The sequence below is a fragment of the Dermacentor albipictus genome, chromosome 2 (assembly GCF_038994185.2).
Source record: "Dermacentor albipictus isolate Rhodes 1998 colony chromosome 2, USDA_Dalb.pri_finalv2, whole genome shotgun sequence".
Taxonomy (NCBI): Eukaryota; Metazoa; Arthropoda; class Arachnida; order Ixodida; family Ixodidae; genus Dermacentor; species Dermacentor albipictus.
The window spans coordinates 171,581,918-171,601,371 of NC_091822.1; the positions used below are offsets into that span (position 1 = coordinate 171,581,918).

A 19,454-nucleotide genomic window follows, 5' to 3' on the forward strand; every position below is an offset into this window, starting at 1 on the left:
GCACACAACAGTATACGTTTCAGTAAAGAACGAGCTCAAAACAAGCATCCCAACCATCAATAAAGCATGGCATACCCCCGGGCTCGGAAGTGCGCCACGGCCGAGGATGCTCGCCAAGCAAGTAACAAAGTGCGACGTGCGAAGCGTTGGGAGCAAGGCGTTCGATCGCTTGTGCTGCTTTGCCTTGCTGAGCGGATGCAACGTAAAGTCGGAGAGAAACGCCGTTGGCATGAGTCTGGCACCGCTATACGAGCGTGCGAACTACTGCTAAGCGTTGAAAACGAGCCGGAGAACTGCGAAAGCAGCAACGCGGCGATGCGGGACGGCAACGTAGAGAGGAGGCCGAAGCCCGCAGACAACGGCCTGCCACGCGTTTGCCTCACACTGCGGCTCGTTATGTCTTGCAAGAAGTCTCACCCCTCCGATCGTACAACTTAATTCATTGTCAAGTGTGCAGCAAGTTTTCGCCTTCACGTGTTATAGGAGTTGTGAGGATTGGGAGGTCAATCACACCGTTCGTAACCAGTTGTCAAGATTGGAGTCTGGCATGAATTAGGTGGTAGCTGGCCCATGCCGTCGTCCAGCTTATCTACGCTGAGGACGTTGTTGAAGGGAAGGACTGCTTCTCATCGAGAACGAAGAATATGGGTTTATTTACAGTATCTACATAAGGACGTTGCAGTTCATCAGTCTAACATGACTGCGAGAGAAAGTACACTGAGCAGCCGCACAACAGCGGCTTATAAACACTCGTTCCTCCCTCGATCCCAAGGTGAGGTAAACATTCGACCAGGCACCGTAGACGAGCCGCCTCTTTGCGCGAGGGCTCACACACACTTCCGCACAGGTTCGCGGTCCCCAACCGAGGTCAGACGGTATTCGCAGAACTCGGGGCTGACGTCAGGAACGGTGTGGTTAAAAGGGTAAACAAAAACCCGGGGCACTTCGCCAACCAAATAAAGATTTAAAAGAAAAGAAGACGAGGAACGGTGTGTGGGAAGGGGCCTCCGAAGACGTTCCCTCGGGACCTCCCTTGCTCATGGCGGATCGGGTCGGTGGTGTCGTGTTCAGGCACAAAGCCTGCTTCGTCGAACTCATCTCGGCTCCTGTGACGGAGGGTGGCGGACGCGACGTATTGTCCTTGGTACACAGTCGAATTAGTGACGCCGTTTGGCTTTCCAGGAAAAGTCGACGCCGCTGTCGCACCTGAGTGGCAAAACTTGCACCTCAGCGGGCCGTTCTTAACAGAGTGTAAAACATGCTGCCGCACTTGTGTTTCCACTGGTTCGTGAATGTATGCTCTTTGCGCGTCATATGTGCCTTCGAGTGTGCAAATTACGCAAAATGTTTTCTTGTTTGCTCAGTTGTTCAAGTATTAGAATGACTTTTCGACTCTTGTTGGTGGGGAAAGTGTTTTATTGGTGTGTGTCGTGTCGTCTGTAGCCACTTCTGCCTCCATATCTAAGAAAATAAATAAATAAATAACTGCCAGAGAAGACGCAAGGCTGTGCGGCGAAACCTCGGTTGTAACAGTTGTCATTCGCCCAGTGCATGCTAAACGGTGACACAATAAAGCGCCACATCATATTCAGAGGCTTCGACAAAAAATGCTAATGCTTTTGTGTAAAGTTCGCCTAAAGCGAATATTTATTAGCAAGAATACGCTTGTCAGCTCTATCGAGATGGAAGAGAGCCATAGCCGTAACTCGCTGTAGCAAATACTCTAGAATTTTTTTACAGTGTGCCTCATTACGGCTCGCCGCTGTAAAGAACATTCGCGCATTTATAACGGGGTCAAAAACAACGTCTATCGCCCGGGCCACGAAGACATCTCGTTCGCTTCAAAAACGCCCAAAGTCCCGTTTTTCTAGCGACGAACCTGAACGAACGCCGTAGTGGCATCAAAATGAGCCCGCCGCAACCGTAATTTGATACGGTTGCGGCGGCATAGTGTCTTCGGTGTTTCGCGGCTAAGTCCAAAGGCACGGGATCAAATTACGGTTGCGGCGGGCTCATTTTGATGCGAGGCGAAATGCAAGAACACCCATGTACCGCGTATTGGATGCGCGTCAAACAACCCCTGGGGGTCAGAATTAGTCCGTAGTCCCTCACTACGGCGTGCCTCATAATCATATCGTAGTTTAGGCAAGTAAAACCCCATATTGTTTTATTGCCAATAGCAGTTATGCGGACACTGCAGGCGCATTTCTGCCTTCGCCTTGAGGTTCCGTATTAAGTCCAAGGGCGATTTAAGGGCGATAAAATAGTAGCGCGCCCTGTGCTATATGTGCGAGCGAAAGCGTGCAAGGGTGAGCTGGTGAACGTGGTTCAGTCTCGCCTGCGCGAGCGAGGGACGCGGGACGAAAGCGCGCCCTCTCCTGTCGCTCACGAGGCAGGCGGGTCAGGCAACACCAACAAGAGAAGGCCTGAGCGCTCGGCGAGTGACGTCACGATGTGAAGGCCGGCGGCGTGCTCGGGGATACTGGTTGAAGGAAGGGAATGCGCCCTTATGGGCAACGTTTACCAGAGCGCAGTTATTGTTTTCTTTTAGGCATAGTTGGGCAGATGGCCCGCAGAGAACAGAGGGTGTTCCAATATTATTTTATTTATGAAAAACTGTTTACGTGCTCCATTAATAAAAAGCGTGTGCATAAAAAAATGATATGGTTCAACTTTAGGATTGATAACGAATTTCGGGTAAATGATGACAGGGAGCATGGCTTATATTGAAAAGACACAGTGCTGACCTCTTCTTCAAAGTAGCTTCTTTGCATTGATTTATCGTCGGCCTCAATGAGTTTGCCGTTCAGGCGACCACAAAAGTTCTTCAACAGAATGTTAGCACTGTACCGTAACACATATCTCATGGCAACTTCATTGATGTGCCTTTCTTCACATTCGGAACACATGTATTTATTCCAGTCTAGATTAGGCTCTAAAAGAATAATTTCGCTTTCGAGGCATTATTACATACGCAGTACCGCAGTCCACATATTTACAACACTTCGAATGAGTTTATCAATGGAGATACAAAACATTCGTGCAACTATTTACAAAGAAACAGCTGCCTTATTCCGCAGAATTCCAGCTTTTGTCTTCTTTGCCTTAGCGTTGGCACCCAATATTCTGTCAGTAATCTTGCAGAAATGTGAACGCATGATTTTTCGGCCCCGATTTGTAATTACTCCAGCAATTGGGCACGCAGCACTTATTAGGCATATCCTGGCACGAACGTAATCCACATTATTGGGGTCCTGGGCATGTTTGTCGAATTCAACGGCGGGAACGAAACGGCTCTCCGTAATTTATCGCAAAGACGGACAACGCTTTCCGCCTCGTTCGCAGAATTGCAAACCGGCACCGAGGCATGAAGGAAAACAATCTCTTCAGGCTGATAAATGCCTTCGTACAAGGCCACTTCACGTACACGATTTCTATGCACAACTGGCTCAGAGCGGGGCCAGACAAGCTATACGCTCTCATCAGCAAAGTAGTCAAGAGGGCTCTCAGGCTACCGATCAGGACCCATACCGAGGATCTCCTCAAGCTGGGGGTGCACAACACCGCCGAGCAGATTGCCGAAGCCCAAGAACGCGCGCAACTCACTCGACTGAGCACCATAGCGGCAGGTAAACGCATCATCGAAGAGCTGGGCTACCACCCTGCGGGAATCCCGATGGTCAGTACCCCGATTCCTAGGTGCATTCGAGACAAGTTCGAAGTGGCCCCTGTGCCCCGAAACGTCCATCCCGTCCACAACGAGGGCAGACGCGAGGCCAGAGCAGCCACCATCCTCAAACCGATCAAGCAACGAGACATTAGAGTAAGCTTCGTTGATGCCGCGGAGTACAGCGACGGGAAGACGTTTGCCGTCGTTGTGGTCGACACCAGCGGCAAGATTTCCAATAGCGCCTCCATTCGCACTTCAGACCCCGGAGTCGCCGAGCAAGCCGCAATCGCCCTCGCCCTGCTAGACGGTCGTGGGTCCGAGATATATAGCGATTCCAAAACGCCGGTTAGGGCTTTTCAAAAGGGTTGCATCGCCAAGCAAGGTGCTCTTCTTAGCAGCTCGAGTCCGTATGCTCTCAAGCATCATTCAATCCACTGGGTTCCTGCTCACGTAGGGTCGGTCGAGGGTGCTCCCCCGAGCCTCAATGAGTCTGCTCACGAGGCTGCGCGTGACCTCACCGACCGCGCTTCCTCTGTAAGGAGCGCCGACTCCCCTCCTCCCTGTGGCCACAGGGACGCTCTCGCTACTCACAACGGTACTCACAACGAGGTTATTAAATTCTTCTGCATGTCTAGACGGGTCTTTCCACCCCCTCACACCAAGTTGAATAGGGCGCAAGCCGTTTCGCTTAGACTTGTACAGGCCAGCACGTATCCGTGTCTGTCCGTTCTCCACGAGGCTTCCCGGACGTGTATCGCGACGACGCCTGCCCCTCCTGTGGGCAGACCTCCACTCTAGCGCACATGCTCTGGGAGTGCGGGTCGACATGCCCCAAGTTCAACAAGGAGGAATGGGACTCGCTCCTGCGTAGCCCCGCTCTAGAAAAGCAAATCCTGGCAGTCCGGCGTGCCCGCGACCGGGCCGCTGGGCTAGACCTGCCGGTCCCGACGTGGGACTAGCCGGGTGCTCGACGAGTTGGCGTCCTCGCCGGACCTGCAATAAAGTTTCTTCACTCACTCACACTCACTCACTCACTCACTCACTCACTCACTCACTCACTCACTCACTCACTCACTCACTCACTCACTCACTCACTCACTCACTCACTCACTCACTCACTCACTCACTCACTCAACTGTCTTGTGATTATAACAGACAGACAGCAAAATGAAAAAGAAGGTAATTTATGCGATTTAGGTTATTGTAATCAATATATTGCACACATACAATGCATACAAGACAAAACGTACCTTTTGGAGTGTGTCACTAGGCCTTATTTCCATCTACAACTGCTGTGTCACTGTTTCAAGGCCTCTTGAGTTATTGTTGCACATCATGATTCCGTGCGAACTGTTACGAGCCTTGAGAAACAATAAATATTGACTGGGACAAATCACTGTTTGGCTTTCAAAACTGGTGTCTTTTGACATAGGCCCCTGCTTGGTGCTAAAAGTTAACGTGTTTAACAAGACAAGTGCCTCTCTCGTTCTTCTTAGTTTTATGACTCTGTATGAAAACAGCTGAAATCGTACAATTCCTTACAATTTCTAATGTAGACCTAATAAGAGAGACAGCGGTATTGAATGCATCATTGGGGTTACCTTGTTATAGAGGTGTACTAGCTTGTTCAAAATTAACGCGAAGCTTTCTTTCATTTTTCCCCCCACTTTCCGTGGATGATTGTCTGGCCAAAAGTAAACTGTGCCAATCCAAGAGGTAGCCTAGTTATAGATAGTACTTTATGGACCGATCCTAATACCAGTGCACAATGTGCATCCTTGCAGAGGTTTGTAAAACACACTGTTACATTGTTACCCTAACGGCAGTTCGTCAGTGCACCCACATGCTTGATAGCAAATACCGTTAGAGCTAACAAATAAGCGCTCTCAGCAACACATCTCAGCAGGTAAGTATAACCTCGTTAAAGTGTACTCGCTTAAACAGTATATAGTCTCGTTTTAAAAGTAGTAAAGTGAAATCGCCGACTCGTGCACGTTACAGAAAAAAAAAAAGTTACTGGCCACGATTACAAGATAAAAATCAATCAACTAGAACCATGTCAATCCGGATTTCACGGGACCGAAAAAGAAAGATTGTCGGACTTAGCCGAACGTCGAATTATCGAGGGTACTTAGAGAATAACAAAGAAATGCTTACTGCATCAATACGATATTATTTACCGAATGAATCGGCAAATCCTGTTTTTGGGTATATTGCGCAAAGACAGTGTGAAAACTGCAGTTCTCGTCATTTCGTGACTGATTAGAGGTCGCAAGGGAAAATGCGGCTTCTTTCGCATTTCTCCCGCTGTGCAAGACCCTCGTCTTCATCCGAGACATGCTTTTCGCTACCACGCCCACATTCAGCTTATGTTTTTAGCCCGCGAGCTGGTCAGCAAGGAACAACTCTCTGTCACGATGTAGTCGGCACATTTGATGCCAGCATGCAGGCTGCGCTATCCCTTACGCATTGCATTTAGTCGAAACAAAACTACTGTTAAGTGCAACTCGAGCAACCACAGCGGACCAAACCGTGGTCGCTTTTAATGTAATCATGTACAGGTCGTGACCATGCAATTACAAAGGCATGGAGGCATCATACACCGAGTTAAAAGGAAACTATTACTGCTTGGCGCGTCCAGTGCATGCAGACGAAACCGTAGTCACTATCGACGCCGCAATTAGAATTGCTGAGTACGCAGTTCTGAAGGTGCACGGGCAACGTGAACTATAAGTTGAAACGAAATTGCTGTTAGGCGCACATGCAGTGGACAAGATCGCAGTCGCTATTGACGCGATCACAGATCACGGTGTCATGCGAAGCGGCAAACACACGCTTATAACAGGCTTAAAAGACACGATGCCCTCGGGCATTCTTGTCGTTTTCCGCTGGCGGCTGGCGATGCAGACTCCGCTGCTTCGTTTAGGTTGGGCGCTAGCGCTGCTTTTGCTCTTTTACATTGCACGTTTGAGGCACTGCACGTTGGCTGTGCTGTGAGCGTTCTCCGAATTAACAGGTGTGCGGCCAAGTAACGTCCAAGTGAACGAGATGTTGGTGCCATAAAATAAGGCGTACGCCTGTCGAGACAAGAAAGCTAGTCCGAATTATCAGATTTTATGAATTAACAGAGGTCAAATTAACGAGTTGTTGCGTGTTAACGAGACATGCAAACCTTCCGCGCGACTGGCTGCTCGAGGCACTTTGCATATTTTCGCAGGCATCTTTCACACTTGGAAAAACTTGTGCAGCACGTACTGAGCAACAGAAAGTGTATCGGGAGTATTTAGCGTTGCTGTACAATTTTCTCATTGACAATTTCATCCAATTACAATATTTAAGAAGTTGGTGAAATAATTAACACTAGTGTGATTAGGCAGAATACAAAAAGTATTAAGAGTATCTCCAAGCAACAGCAAAGAACATTACCTTGGTTCTGTCCAGCTATGTGGCATTTGCATATATTTAAATATTTGTGCATGATACACAGACAGGCGCCCACTTCACAGCCAGCTGTGCTGCTCCGCCATTTAGATTCTTTATCGAGGAGAAAGTGTGCAGCGCGTTTATCCTCGAAATCAAGATAATATACAAAGGCGAAACATGCAAAAGTCCACTGCGAGTGCCATCATCCTCGCAGTTTGTTCACGCGATATCTTAATTACGCATGTCCTTAAGATAGTATGCGAGGCATGGAGACGGACAAAGTTTCTGACGCCGTCTGCACATGCGCACGTACACAGCTGCACACAGCCCTCTGCTTCTGCAAACCTAGCTTTGCCAGGTCTGCCAAGCAGCTGGTCACGTAAGGTAATAACGCTTGAATAGCTGGCTCCATACTCCATCAAAAGCTATAACTCAAGTACGACACATAATGTGGCGGCCAGAAAAGAAACCTGGGACTTTTGAAAGTACAGTGTCCTGGAAATTTTGAAGGCAAATAGAATTTCGAAATGTACGTGAGGGTACACCTTGCGCCATTCGAGGCACTCGATTGTTCATTACTAATTACCGACATTGCTGTGGGCCGCCAAATTTTCTTCTTGGGAGGATAAAACTGAAATTGTTAACAGCACATCGCCTAAGCTGCATCATTAGTTTCTATCACAAAATCGACATTCTAGAAAAAAAGCAATGCAGTGAACCAAGGAAATTAATACTATAAAAAAAGAAAACGCGCTTTCACAGTTACGAGAAAAAAGTGCACTTCTTCTTTGGGTTCATAGGTGAACCGCGCCTGCACCGGAACGCGCTAGCGAATCTCTGCATCTGTCGTAGGGGCACATTGCAGGTCTCACCGGTGCTGTTTGTGGCACAAGTCATGAGGCAGTAGGTCAGGAAGAAGACCTGGTCATCGGTGTAGTCGTCGAGCCCTTGCAGGCGGTGTTGGACGTGCCTGCCGTCTTTGATGCGGGCCCGGCGGTGCGCAATGAACGATGTGGTCAATGCCGGTGCCAGGGGGAACAAGGCCGCGAACCGAAACTCCCGTGGGTCGCGGCTGCCGGCTGGCAGCGTGTTTGCATCAGAGGTTGTGCCACTGCCTCCAGACTTGCGGTCAGATAAGATGTCGCAGCCGACTCGTTGCGTATAAGCCGGGGAGTCCCACCAAAGCTTTCTCTTGCCTTCGCCCGTGATGAGGACGCCGCGCTTGTCGAACGAGCGTACCATGCACTCGGCGATGAGCGTGCCGAAGCTGCCGTACATCATGGCTGTCGTGCCACTCAGGTAGAGTATGGGGGGCTCCATGGCACCCAGATATATGTAGCCGATGTTGTAGTAGTAGTCGTATCGACTTGGCGAGCCGTCCCCGAGCCTCTTGGAGTAGACGCTGATGAAGTTGTCATGGCCGATGAGGAGCCGGTAGGCTTCCGCGACTTTGATGTAGTTTTCAATGAACGAGGCGGCGACACTTGGAAAGTGTCGGTATAACCGAGCGAGATCAACGTCAGAGAAGAAGTTCTCCTCTGGCATCGTGTCCAGAGTCATTGCGTCGATTTTGACGGTCGCCTTACTCTTGATGGTGGCGTCGATCCACTCGGCGTCTTCCAGCTGCTGCTTGATCGTCGTCTGAATGCCCCGCTGGAAACGCGCGAGTTGGCCGCGCACACTGCTGCTGTAGCGCGTATAAATGTGGCTGGCCGCAATCAGCAAACCGAAGTTCTCGGCAGTGTACATGACGCAGGTCAGCTTCCATATGCGCCGGCCCACTTTGGGGTCGGACGTGAAACGCAGCTCTGGTTTCCCTGCGAAGAACCACAGGGACGTTCGGAGGAAAACGAATGATAATCCTTCCATGAGCGTCTGCTTCTTTTCTTTGTAGTTCTCAAGCAGGGCGTACACGTTCTGCAGTATTGCTTCGTGTTCCAGAGCGACGGGGCTGTCCTGCGTCCACGTGAACTGGGGGCTGTACAGTTTGTTCAGGCTGCTGAGCCAGTCGTGCCCCCGATTGGGCATCAGTTGCTCAATCTCCTTCATCATAATCTGCGTGTCAGTCGTGGCGTCCGGCGGAAGTTTGAGCGTGGTGTTTATGATCTTTTCCACCGTGCTCTTCAGTTCCTGGATGCTCGAGTCGGACGGCGGCGCGACACCGAGTTCACCGCAGTGGCGTCTCACGACTTCGGCAAACGTAACTGGCGTCCACGTGGGATCCAACCATGTGGCGCTCAATCGGCTACGCGTAATGTACAGCGTCTGCGGTCTCCGCTTGTATGCAGGCAAGGCCTCCAGATGAAAGAGCAACTTCATATTCCAGGTGATAGTAAGGTTCAGCAACGGGAGCAGCGCGTCGATTGCCGATTGTTTTTTCTCCGGCCACAAGAAACCTAGGCCCTGCTTGAAGTTCATGTAGAGTGCTACATCGGTCGGCGTGAAATCGCGTAGCTGGATGCAGTTCTTGTAATAGTGCATCACCTTTGGCACCACGGCATTTTCGCTCGGGCCTTCCATCTCTTCAATGGCGATTTGGGTCGAGTCGGCGAAGACTTGCGCGACCATGGAGCGCTCTCCCCTTTTCGGCTTCCAGGAGCCACACGTGAACTTGTAGAAGTCGTTGCAGGGGTCGACGCTAGTGTCCATGGCCTCCTTGAGCTCAGTGGTATGCCTAAGGCAATCGGAAGTGTTGCAGAACACTATGGTGGCACGTGGCTTGGACCATATCATGATCATCAGCAGGGCTCCACTGGTGAGGAACAGCACTATTGCAAAAATGACCATCTTCTTGGCATTTGAATGTTGGTGACGGGTCGTCATGTGGCTAGTCTAAAGAAAGAATGAAATGAAGAAATAGAGGCGACCTTGTTTTATAGGCTGGTCGCCGCATAGCTATACAGAAACAAAACACCTTAGAAGACTACCTAGGAATTCAGTGGAAACTGCACACACATAACCGGAATGCATCTGCCTTCCGCTCTCCGAATAGTTCTCTGCAGAGACAGTCAGCACTTGACCTCTGACAGAGTCATGGCAGCTGGAGTGCGCTTACAGCTTGAGTGTAGCTATTGCTGTGGTAATGTGAATGCTAGTCTTATTGGAAAATGAATGTTCGTATGTATTTAGCTGAAATATTACGGTTACTTAAGTGCTGATACCTGAGAACGTTCCAATTTGATCTTAAAACCAGTGACACACAGGTATATCTGTGCGCTACGTACGGCAAAATTAGGTGCCTTAAACGCAGGAAAGCAGAGCCCTTGACCTCACGGCAGTGAGTGAGCGCATAAGTAGTTGCATCTGTCCAATTTTTTATTTTTATTTTGTAGGGACAGTGATACGTACAGCAATAGGCCCTTCCGCAGGTTTCTAGTTCTTTCTTTCGGGGGGGAGGGAGGGGGAGCGAGCGCGGAGCGCTTGTAATGCTTCATCCGCTAGTGAAATAGCTTTCCGTGACGATGACTCGGAAAAGCTAAGCTTGTTCAGCTGCGGAATTTCGAATACTTCTTAACAGATGAACGGCACAATGATTGCTTCTATTTGTGCCGACGCACAGTCGTACTGGCTACTATCTTAGGCCTCTGAACATGTTGTGACCGAGCTCCTCCGAAGGCGCTAATCCCCAGATCCATATTTCGGGTCACACACAGGTTGGGAATCGATGTAAGCGAAGATTTTTGTGCTGTTTGCATCGAATGACTATAATTGCCGGTGTTGTTTATTGCAATGTTTAAGTTCTTAAGTGTTTAGTGCAATACAAGACAGGTAAGTTGATGTTAATGCTACCTTGCGTACGCTATTTGGGCGTGTTTGCTTCAGATGATGTGCATTTCTATTCATTGCTTGCGAGGAAGTTAGCATTGCCCTTGCGTCACATGGCGCATCGTATAATGGCAGTAGTGCTAAACTATAAATTACTGTGCTTGACGTGACCGAACAACAATCTGGTTATCAGGCAAACCATAGTGCGGCACTCCGGCTTGATATTGACCATGTACTTGAGGTTCTTTAACATGCACATAAATATAAGCACAGAAGCGTTGCTGCATTTTGCCCTCATCAAAACGACTGCCGCTGTCGGGATCGAACCCGTGGTAAGAACGGCCTGCTGAGGTGCAAGTTTTGCCAGCTGGTTGCGACAGCGGCGTCAACTTTTTCGGGAAAGCCACCGCCACCCTCTAGCCACACGCCGTCACTAAGTCTACTGTGTACCAAGGGCAATGCGCCCCGTCCGCCACTCTGCGTCGCGGGATTGCCGAGCTGAGTTTGACGAAACAGGCTTTGTGAGTGAACACGCCACCGCCGATCTGGTCTGCCGCGAGCGGGGGAGTCCCCGAGGGAACGTATTTGGCGGCAACGTCCCCCGCGCCTTTCACGACGCAAGACAATGGAGAACCGGCGGCAGCGCTGCGGGGGTCAGCTCGGAGAATAAGATGCGCCTTTCCTGACTTAAGCCCCGAGTTCTGCGAAGACCGTCTGACATCGGTGGGGACCGTGAACCTGTGCGGAAGCGTGTGTTATACCAACTTTTACCCATGAACTTCTTGCTGTGATGATGCACATAAACATGCAAAAGCTGGTCTTGTAAAGTTGGAAGCAGCTAAGGGATGCAGCAGACACAGTGAAGTTACCGTGTAACTGATTGTGTATGTATGTAGTACGCTCTTGCTTTGTACATTCACGTGACCATGAATAATAACTCAAATTAAATTATGGTGTTTAACATGTCTAAGCTGCACAACCTTTTATGGGGGACACTGGAAGGAAAATGCTTCGGATTAATTTTGACCACCTGGGGTACCTTACCGTGCTCCTAACGCACGGTAACAAGTTATTGCATCCCCCCCTCATCTCAATTTAGGCGACGCCACTTGGTAAAACTCCACTGAGCTGCCATGGTATGGCTGATAGTTGTAGACAAAATTAATCGAATATCGTTTGAAACTCGTTTTAATTTTGAATATCGTTTAAATGAGTCGCAAATGAGTACCTTTGCGGCACTAGAGTACTCATTTTTGTCTGGAGACCAGTCATCCAAGCAAAGTATAATTTCGGCACCGTGAAAATGTGCATCATCTGTGATAAAATGTTGGCTTGTGGCCGTTTGATCTACAAAAGAGACACCCTCTTACGAAATCACTACATGCTCAACATTTGTTGTGCCGGGAAAACGGGGACGATTATACTTTCTAAGCGCAGTTCGTAGATGCTGTCACTTGCAGCATCTACGAAATTACTACCTATACAGTAACACTAGAGAACAGGTCACGTGAACGATGGATGGATGGATGGATGGATGGATGGATGGATGGATGGATGGATGGATGGATGGATGGATGGATGGATGGATGGATGGATGGATGGATGGATGGATGGATGGATGGATGGATGGATGGGTGAATGGGTGGGTGGGTGGGTTGGTGGGTTGGTGGGTTGGTGGGTGGGTGGGTGGGTAGATGGATGGATGGATGGATGGATGGATGGATGGATGGATGGATGGATGGATGGATGGATGGATGGATGGATGGATGGATGGATGGATGGATGGATGGATGGATGGATGGATGGATGGATGGGGCTGAACCCATAAATAGTAATAAATACGTCTTATTCCGCGCTACTCCCGCCCGGGCTTCAAACAACAAAGAGCTTTCCTCAGAACTATCCTAGAGATGTTTGGCCATTTTCTGCTTGAAAGTTCTGTATGTGTCCTGTGCTGATTTCATCTTCATCCCTGTTTTCCACAGGCGCCTCTCAGTTTCACATGTTTCTTAACCAATGTTTCTTGGTTTGCCTCCCTGCCAGTGTCCATATATATGCTTCACAATTTTCCAGTTCGTTTCCTCCAGTTTGTGTCAACATTCCTCATTTACAAGTAACTGAAAACTTTCCCTGCCCACCGCTTTCCCAGCCATTTCGCTCAATCGCTCCTGCAATTCTATCTTGCTGGTAGCTCCCTTACTCTCCATTAACGTCCATCCCATGTCACCCTGTTCCCCCGGATTTGGTTTATTTCCGTGTGCTGCCAAAGCAAGCCTACCCACCCCTCGTTGCTTAATGTCTAACCTTGCTCGAACTTCTTATCTCATGCACAGGACTGCATTGCCGAAAGTCAGACTAGGAACCATCACCCTATTCCAAATCCCTCTCTCCATTTCATACCTATTGTAATTTCACAGTGCCGTATTTTTCGTCACAGCTGCATTCCTGCTACCTGTAGTTATTACGTATTTTTCATGTTTCCAATAGGTACTCAGCCCCATTGTTTACCCACACACCAATAAATTGGTGCTTATCCACTACCTCCAGCGTAACCTCCTGAATCCTGTGCTTACGACCCTGATTATCATTAAAAATCATGACTGCCAATTTTTCGTTACTAAACCTTAAACCTAATCTATGTCCTTATTTACTGCAGATGTCCATCAAGCCCTGCAAATCTTCCCTTTTGTCAGCCCTAAGTACAATGTCATTCACTTGCATCAGTCCGGATAATGAATGTGCAATCCATTCTCCTTGCTTGAAAGAAGAAAGGCTGAAGCCAAGTCCACTCATCTCTAATTTGGTATCTAATTTTTGCAGATAAAATGTGCACAATAAAGGTGACAGAGCGGATCCTTGCCTTAGCCCCCTTGTATACGTATGGGTTCAGAACTTTTTTCCCATTTTATAAGCACCTTGTTAGTTTTAAAGATATCTGTCAAAAGATTAGCTGCACCATCTTCTACATCTAGTGTACCCACTATGTCCCACAAATCCTCTTGGATTACCCTGTCATAGGCTCCCTTGATATCCAGAAATGCTAGCCATAGGGGCCTGTGTTCCTTTTCTGCTTTTTCGATACACTGTGCGTTTCGACACACTACCTCACTTAATGCTTGCTGAGATTTTGGGCCCAATGTCTTGATTGACATAATCTGGATGCCATCAGTACCTGTGGACGTGCTACTAGGAACCGTCTACACTGCCCTCTCCCACTTGCTTTGTTCAAGTGGAGCCACTGCAATAACTGGTCTATCATATGATAGATAAATATGATAGAGTGCATGCAATGTTTCATTCTTTAAGCGAAGAGTTGAGATGTTTCCAAAATTTTTTTAGCTGTTTCTTTATCCTTTTTGTTTACTTCTGATAACCACTGAGTGCCCTTTCTTCTAATCTTCTCATTGATCAAATGGGATGCTTCCCATCTACAGTTTAATAACTTATCCAATTTTCTGTCTACATGAGCTTCTGCTTCACCCCTCTGCTTAGAATATCTGTGTTCCCTGGATGCTTGCTGACATTTCTGTCACCTCAGCCTCCTCACGCACCACCTGTTGGGTTACACGTCGTATTTTCCCCTTGGACCTGACTCGTAACTTAGCAAGATCTAGCTCGAATAGCCCTGTTAACTTTCTATGACGATTCTGTTTTAATGTCTTTAGAAATTACTTCCTTAATTTGTTGGGCTGATATTTGTAGCTGGTTTTCACAGTAAAAACAAATCCCATATGGTTGCTCATCCTGCCTCATTCCTACTTTTGTTTCTCTTCTAAAACGCAGCTTGATTCGTTTGTGATCACTACCCAGTCTTCTGGAAGAATATTCATCTTTGTTCATTACCCCTAGCCTGTAACACATCTTATGTGGCCTTTTTGACAACGTTTTTTGCCAACCAGCGCCAACTTCTAAGGTGCGGCAGATGGGATGGGCACTCGCAGTGACGTCACGCTGTTTGCAAAAAGGGAGAGGTTGGCTAGGCATGACAGCCCGCATAAACATTGCGAGATCGAGCTGCCGCGCTTGCCTCTGTGCTCACACACAACAGCAACGACAGTCCAGGGAGGAGGCAGGGAGAATGTCAGAGAGGGAGTAGAGAGAAAGGATGCAGGCAATGAGTACAACATGGTAAAATCGTATCCTTTATCGATGCAGTCAGGGAGCGAGTGATTAACCTTACCCCTCTGCGTTCGGGGCAGTTCGCCTAACACGGTAGGAAGAAAATGCGGCGTCAGAAAGCATTGCTCATTTGAGCTCTCTTCAGTAACAGAATGAGAATGAATGACGTCTCTTCGTGTTCTGTGTACTACAACGTCACCGCCGAAAACCATCAATAAACGCTAACAGCACAGAAAGCTTTCCTTTTTCTCGCACCGATTTCTTCATACAATTTTCTTCGGGAAAATATGCATCGAAAGGCGTCGAACGCATTCCATTGCATTCGGCAGTATTTCACCGCGTATGCTATAACATGCGTGATCGCTTCGTACCCGTTGTGCTTCCGGATCCGGGAACAGCTCGCCCCAGTTCTTGGTGCTTTCCTGAAGGCAGAGAAAAAGCAAGCAGCTCTGAAGCGACATGAATTTCATTAATAGGGTATAGAATGGGACAAATCAATTTCCACACAGACATGCAAACTAATACCGTTCTTTATTTTTTGAAGTCAATGTCTTCTTTATTGGCAAGTCCCCGCCACTTTTCGTTATCGGGTACGTTTGTTTCTAACGCTAGTTTCTAGCCTCTTTCGTGGGACAATTTCAAAGGTGGTGCAGTTCAAAAATGTGAGAAAGTTGAGCATGATGACGAACCATATAATTTATTTGAAGAGCCGAGCTGATGACGGTGATTATTATTACTTTTATTATTACTGTTATAATATATTGATGATTAGGGTAACGATGATAGAATGGCGATTACTTATTAACGGCAATAATAACGATGACGAAAAGTTGGAAATCGATTCAAACTCTGGTGGATGTCGGTCACGCCTTGTCGATTCAGCGCGGTTCTCACAACAAACTACAGATCCTGCACGACAGCCGTACGAGCGTATACGTAGCGCGTATACTTGTGAATCGTGCTGCTCGTAAATGCTTGTCCTTGTATTATAGTTTGAATGTGTTGTAGTGTTGCTAAGTGAGTCGTAGCAACACGGCGGTGCCTTTGCGGTTGCCACTTTTTTTCGCCCAGCATTGAGTTTTGGCGTTTTTCACTGGTCGATCTGGAGGGGCCGCCGAAATCCTCGAGCGAGCGCTCGGGTTTCACAAAACCGAATCGGCCAGCGGGGCGCAAAAACGCTCCGCGGGGATCACACAGGAAGACTGCCTACGCGTGACACAACCCGGTTCCGGAAACCATGCCCGAGTTCCGCTCTGTACGTTTCCACGGCAACCAAAGTGGCCGTCCCCCTTGCGTAATTTGATTGCTTCAGTAGCAGAGTCCGTGATTTCCATGTCGCGTCCGCAAGGATTGTGTATGGACAAAGTGCACAGAAGGCTTTGTACAGCACCTCCGTCACCTCGTAATCGCTGTCGTCCGAACTCTCGTCGCTAAACGCGAGCTACAGCAGCACCGAACGCAGCCATTTTGCGAAGCAACACAATGTTGCGAGACGAGACGTTCATTTCAGGGATCGCCAGGCGCTTGTGCGCAGGCGCGAGTAAGAGCGGGCGTGTGAGAGAAAATCTGGGGGCTTTTGCTCCTTAAATATACTATAACTCTGCCTAGGTACTACTGAGAAAGTGTTGTAGGCGTTTGTCCTTAGGCGTTCCGCTATTGCGGAGTGGGGTGGAGTTGGTTAACGCTCCCACGCTGGCTGCTGGCGCGGTAAAATGGTGAAGCAGCAGATACTGACGCCCGATGTGGCGACCGGTGTGTCGCTCAGACTGTCTCGCAAATCTGCGCTCTTGCTAAGTTAGTCATGGCGCATCATAGCTTTCTCGCGCCTTGCGGCGATGTACCTTGTAAATAACATCACAGACGTTTCTGTGGGCGCAGTAGCGGCCGTAGTGGAGCCCGGGCCGCATAGATTGAAAATCTAGAAGGCAGACCGCCTAAGCAATCGCGGTTGAACGCAAGTGGCTGAAAGACCGTCCGTGACGATGACTGACTCAGCACCACCGCTGCAGGCGCGAGGAAGTCTGTCTGACGTACCTTCAGAGGCAAAGTTAATTGTGTCTGGTGCTGCAGAAGTCGCGGTACTGCTGAACTTAGCCTCACAAGTTGGCCGCTGGACGTAATTATATTAATTCAGTCGTGTTTTTTTTTACTATTTCTGACAACGTGTCATTATTTCGCATTACTGGTGGCGTCTCCAGGACTCCAAAGCGGCATCGGGGCACCAAAGCTAGAACCCGAACTGGTCCGCGGGATGGCGCTCGCCGAGGCCTGCGCGTTCCAGGGGTGTGTATAAGATCGGCTGCCCGCCATCGCGGACAGCGCATTTTTTTATGCGAACACCCCCGGCACGCTTCGGCCTCCACGGCCCCAACCCACGGGCCGCGCTGCTTCCAGCTTTGATCCCCCCGCTACCCCTTGGGTGCCCTGGAGATCCTGCGCCGCCTGCTTTATTATAACCTCAGGTGCTCTCCTGAGGCCTCCGTTTGCCGGTTACATGTGCACTCCTGGAGCAGAGCATGTAAAAAATTGGCTGGCGCTTAGCTAAGGTTAAGCCTGGATATCTCGAAGCGAAAATGTTCGGTGATGCTTATGGTTTAGCTTATGGTTATGCTTTAGCCTATGGTTATGTTTACGGTTTAAGCTTATGGTTATGCTTTATGATTTAGCCTATGGACATGCTCATGGTTTAACTTATGGATATGCTTAGTTTAAGTTATGGATATGCTTACGGTTTAACTTATGGTTATGCTTTATGATTTAGCCTAGGGTTATGCTTACGGTTTCACTTATGGATATGCTTTGGTTAGCTTATGGTTATGCTATACGTGTGCCTTGTGTAGTTATGCAAATTGCTTATCAATGATATATACCACAAGTTATGCAGGATTAATAAACTTCTTTATTCATCATTGTTGGGCATATATTGTCTGGCGATTTCTGTACAGCCATAAACACAGCCCTCTGTATCGGTAGTATCACTCTCTTCTCCTTCCATGTTGAATGCGCACGCCTATTCTCTGGCAAGCGGTTATATAGCCGGGCTCCGCGATAAACACGCGCTTGCGTTGAACGTCAAACGATGACGCATAGCGCGCGGCAGTGGCCACCTGCGCCGACTCCGAGCATGCTTACGGAGCCAATTCCGACATACGCCAGCTCGCGCGAAGCTCGGTGTTGACTAGCGTAGTGAAGCCTTTCGCTTCAAAAATCCAATCTATCGTCGCGATGAAAAAAGCAACCCGCGACCTATACAACACCAGTCAGAACCTTCAGACACTGTTACGTTTCGCCTACGACGCGCGCTATAGCCAGCGCGGATGCAACGGACGCCGGGGCTTCGTTCAAAGCGGCGGACATTTTGGCCCGTTCGGAGCTGCCGCAACGCATCCCCGCCAAGCGTGTCCAGGCATGTTTCAGTGCCACGTGTCTTCGTGGGTGCGTGTGTGCCCACGCTTCTAAAAGCGTGGCAGCCGGGGAGAGGAGCTCCCCAAGCTTGAAGCGAGGAGGCCTGACCGGCGCTGGCCCGGCTGATGCGTCACTACACTCGTCTCAACATGTCTCTCAGCTTGTCCGCGCCCCGCTGTCACGTGGCCTCGTCCCGTGACGTTCCCTCTTGCCCTCAACTCCGATAGTATAAAAGCAGCTGCCCCCGGACGCCAGGAGACAGGCTCCGAATTCTTCTGTCGAGCAACGTGCTCTCCCGTCTCTCCACTTCGGTCGACCTGACCGGCCGCTCTTTTGCGATGCTAGAATAAACAAGTTGTTCTGTTAGCAGTCGACTCATGCTTTGCCGGGATCTTCGGATGCTTCCAGTTGTGCCCCAGGCCGCCAGGCCAATGCTACCCTTGGGGCTTGCGACCCATTTGCAATAACGGGCGTCAGCACTGGGATTGCAATAGCTGGTTGTCAGCGGTGGGATCGCGACAACGGAGGCCAGGAGCGAAGATATGCGGTTGACTGTATGCTGAGCAGCACAACGACCATCCGGGAGCAGTGCAACGAGCCCTGTGTGATTATTGGTTGCCTGCAGCGGAACGACTGCGCTGAATTCTTGGCTGCGAGGTTTGGTGAGTGCGGGACTTTCTTCTTCTGAGTTTTGCCAGGCTTTTGTTAGTGTCAGAAACAGAGCTGGTAATTGTGGTTGTCGTTGCTGCCGGGTTAGTTTGCGGCAAGACAATAGTAGGCAGTAGAGAAAGCAGCATTCAGAGCAGCCATGGATTTGAAGTAGTTGCGCAAACCGAAATTGCTGGAGCTTGCAAGAGAGTTGGGTCTGGATGTCTCAGACAAACTCAGAAAGCCAGAACTGCTAAGGGCTATTCTTGAGTTAGAAGCTGAGGATGACGAGCTGTCGGAATGCCTTGAGACCATTGAGGAGAGGGAGACGGCAAAAAGACAGGAGCGCGAACTTAGAGAACAGAAAGAGAAACAGGAGCGCGAACTTAAAGAACAGAAAGAGGAAGATGAGCGTGAACGAAAA

At 49.1% G+C, this 19,454-nt stretch overlaps 1 protein-coding gene across 2 annotated transcripts in view; it reads right to left on the reverse strand.

The window, feature by feature from the left end:
* Nucleotides 1-7,183: 7,183 nt before the first annotated feature.
* Nucleotides 7,184-19,454, reverse strand: part of LOC135900870 (neprilysin-1-like) — a 38,207-nt gene continuing 25,936 nt past the window's right edge. For both annotated transcript variants that reach the window (XM_065430462.1, XM_065430461.1), the window contains 2 exons: nt 15,349-15,399; nt 7,184-9,925 (listed from right to left, as the gene is read on the reverse strand). In XM_065430462.1, the coding sequence (XP_065286534.1) occupies nt 7,856-9,925; nt 15,349-15,399 (2,121 nt within the window). In that variant the 3' untranslated portion in view covers nt 7,184-7,855. The remainder of the gene's footprint in view (nt 9,926-15,348; nt 15,400-19,454) is intronic.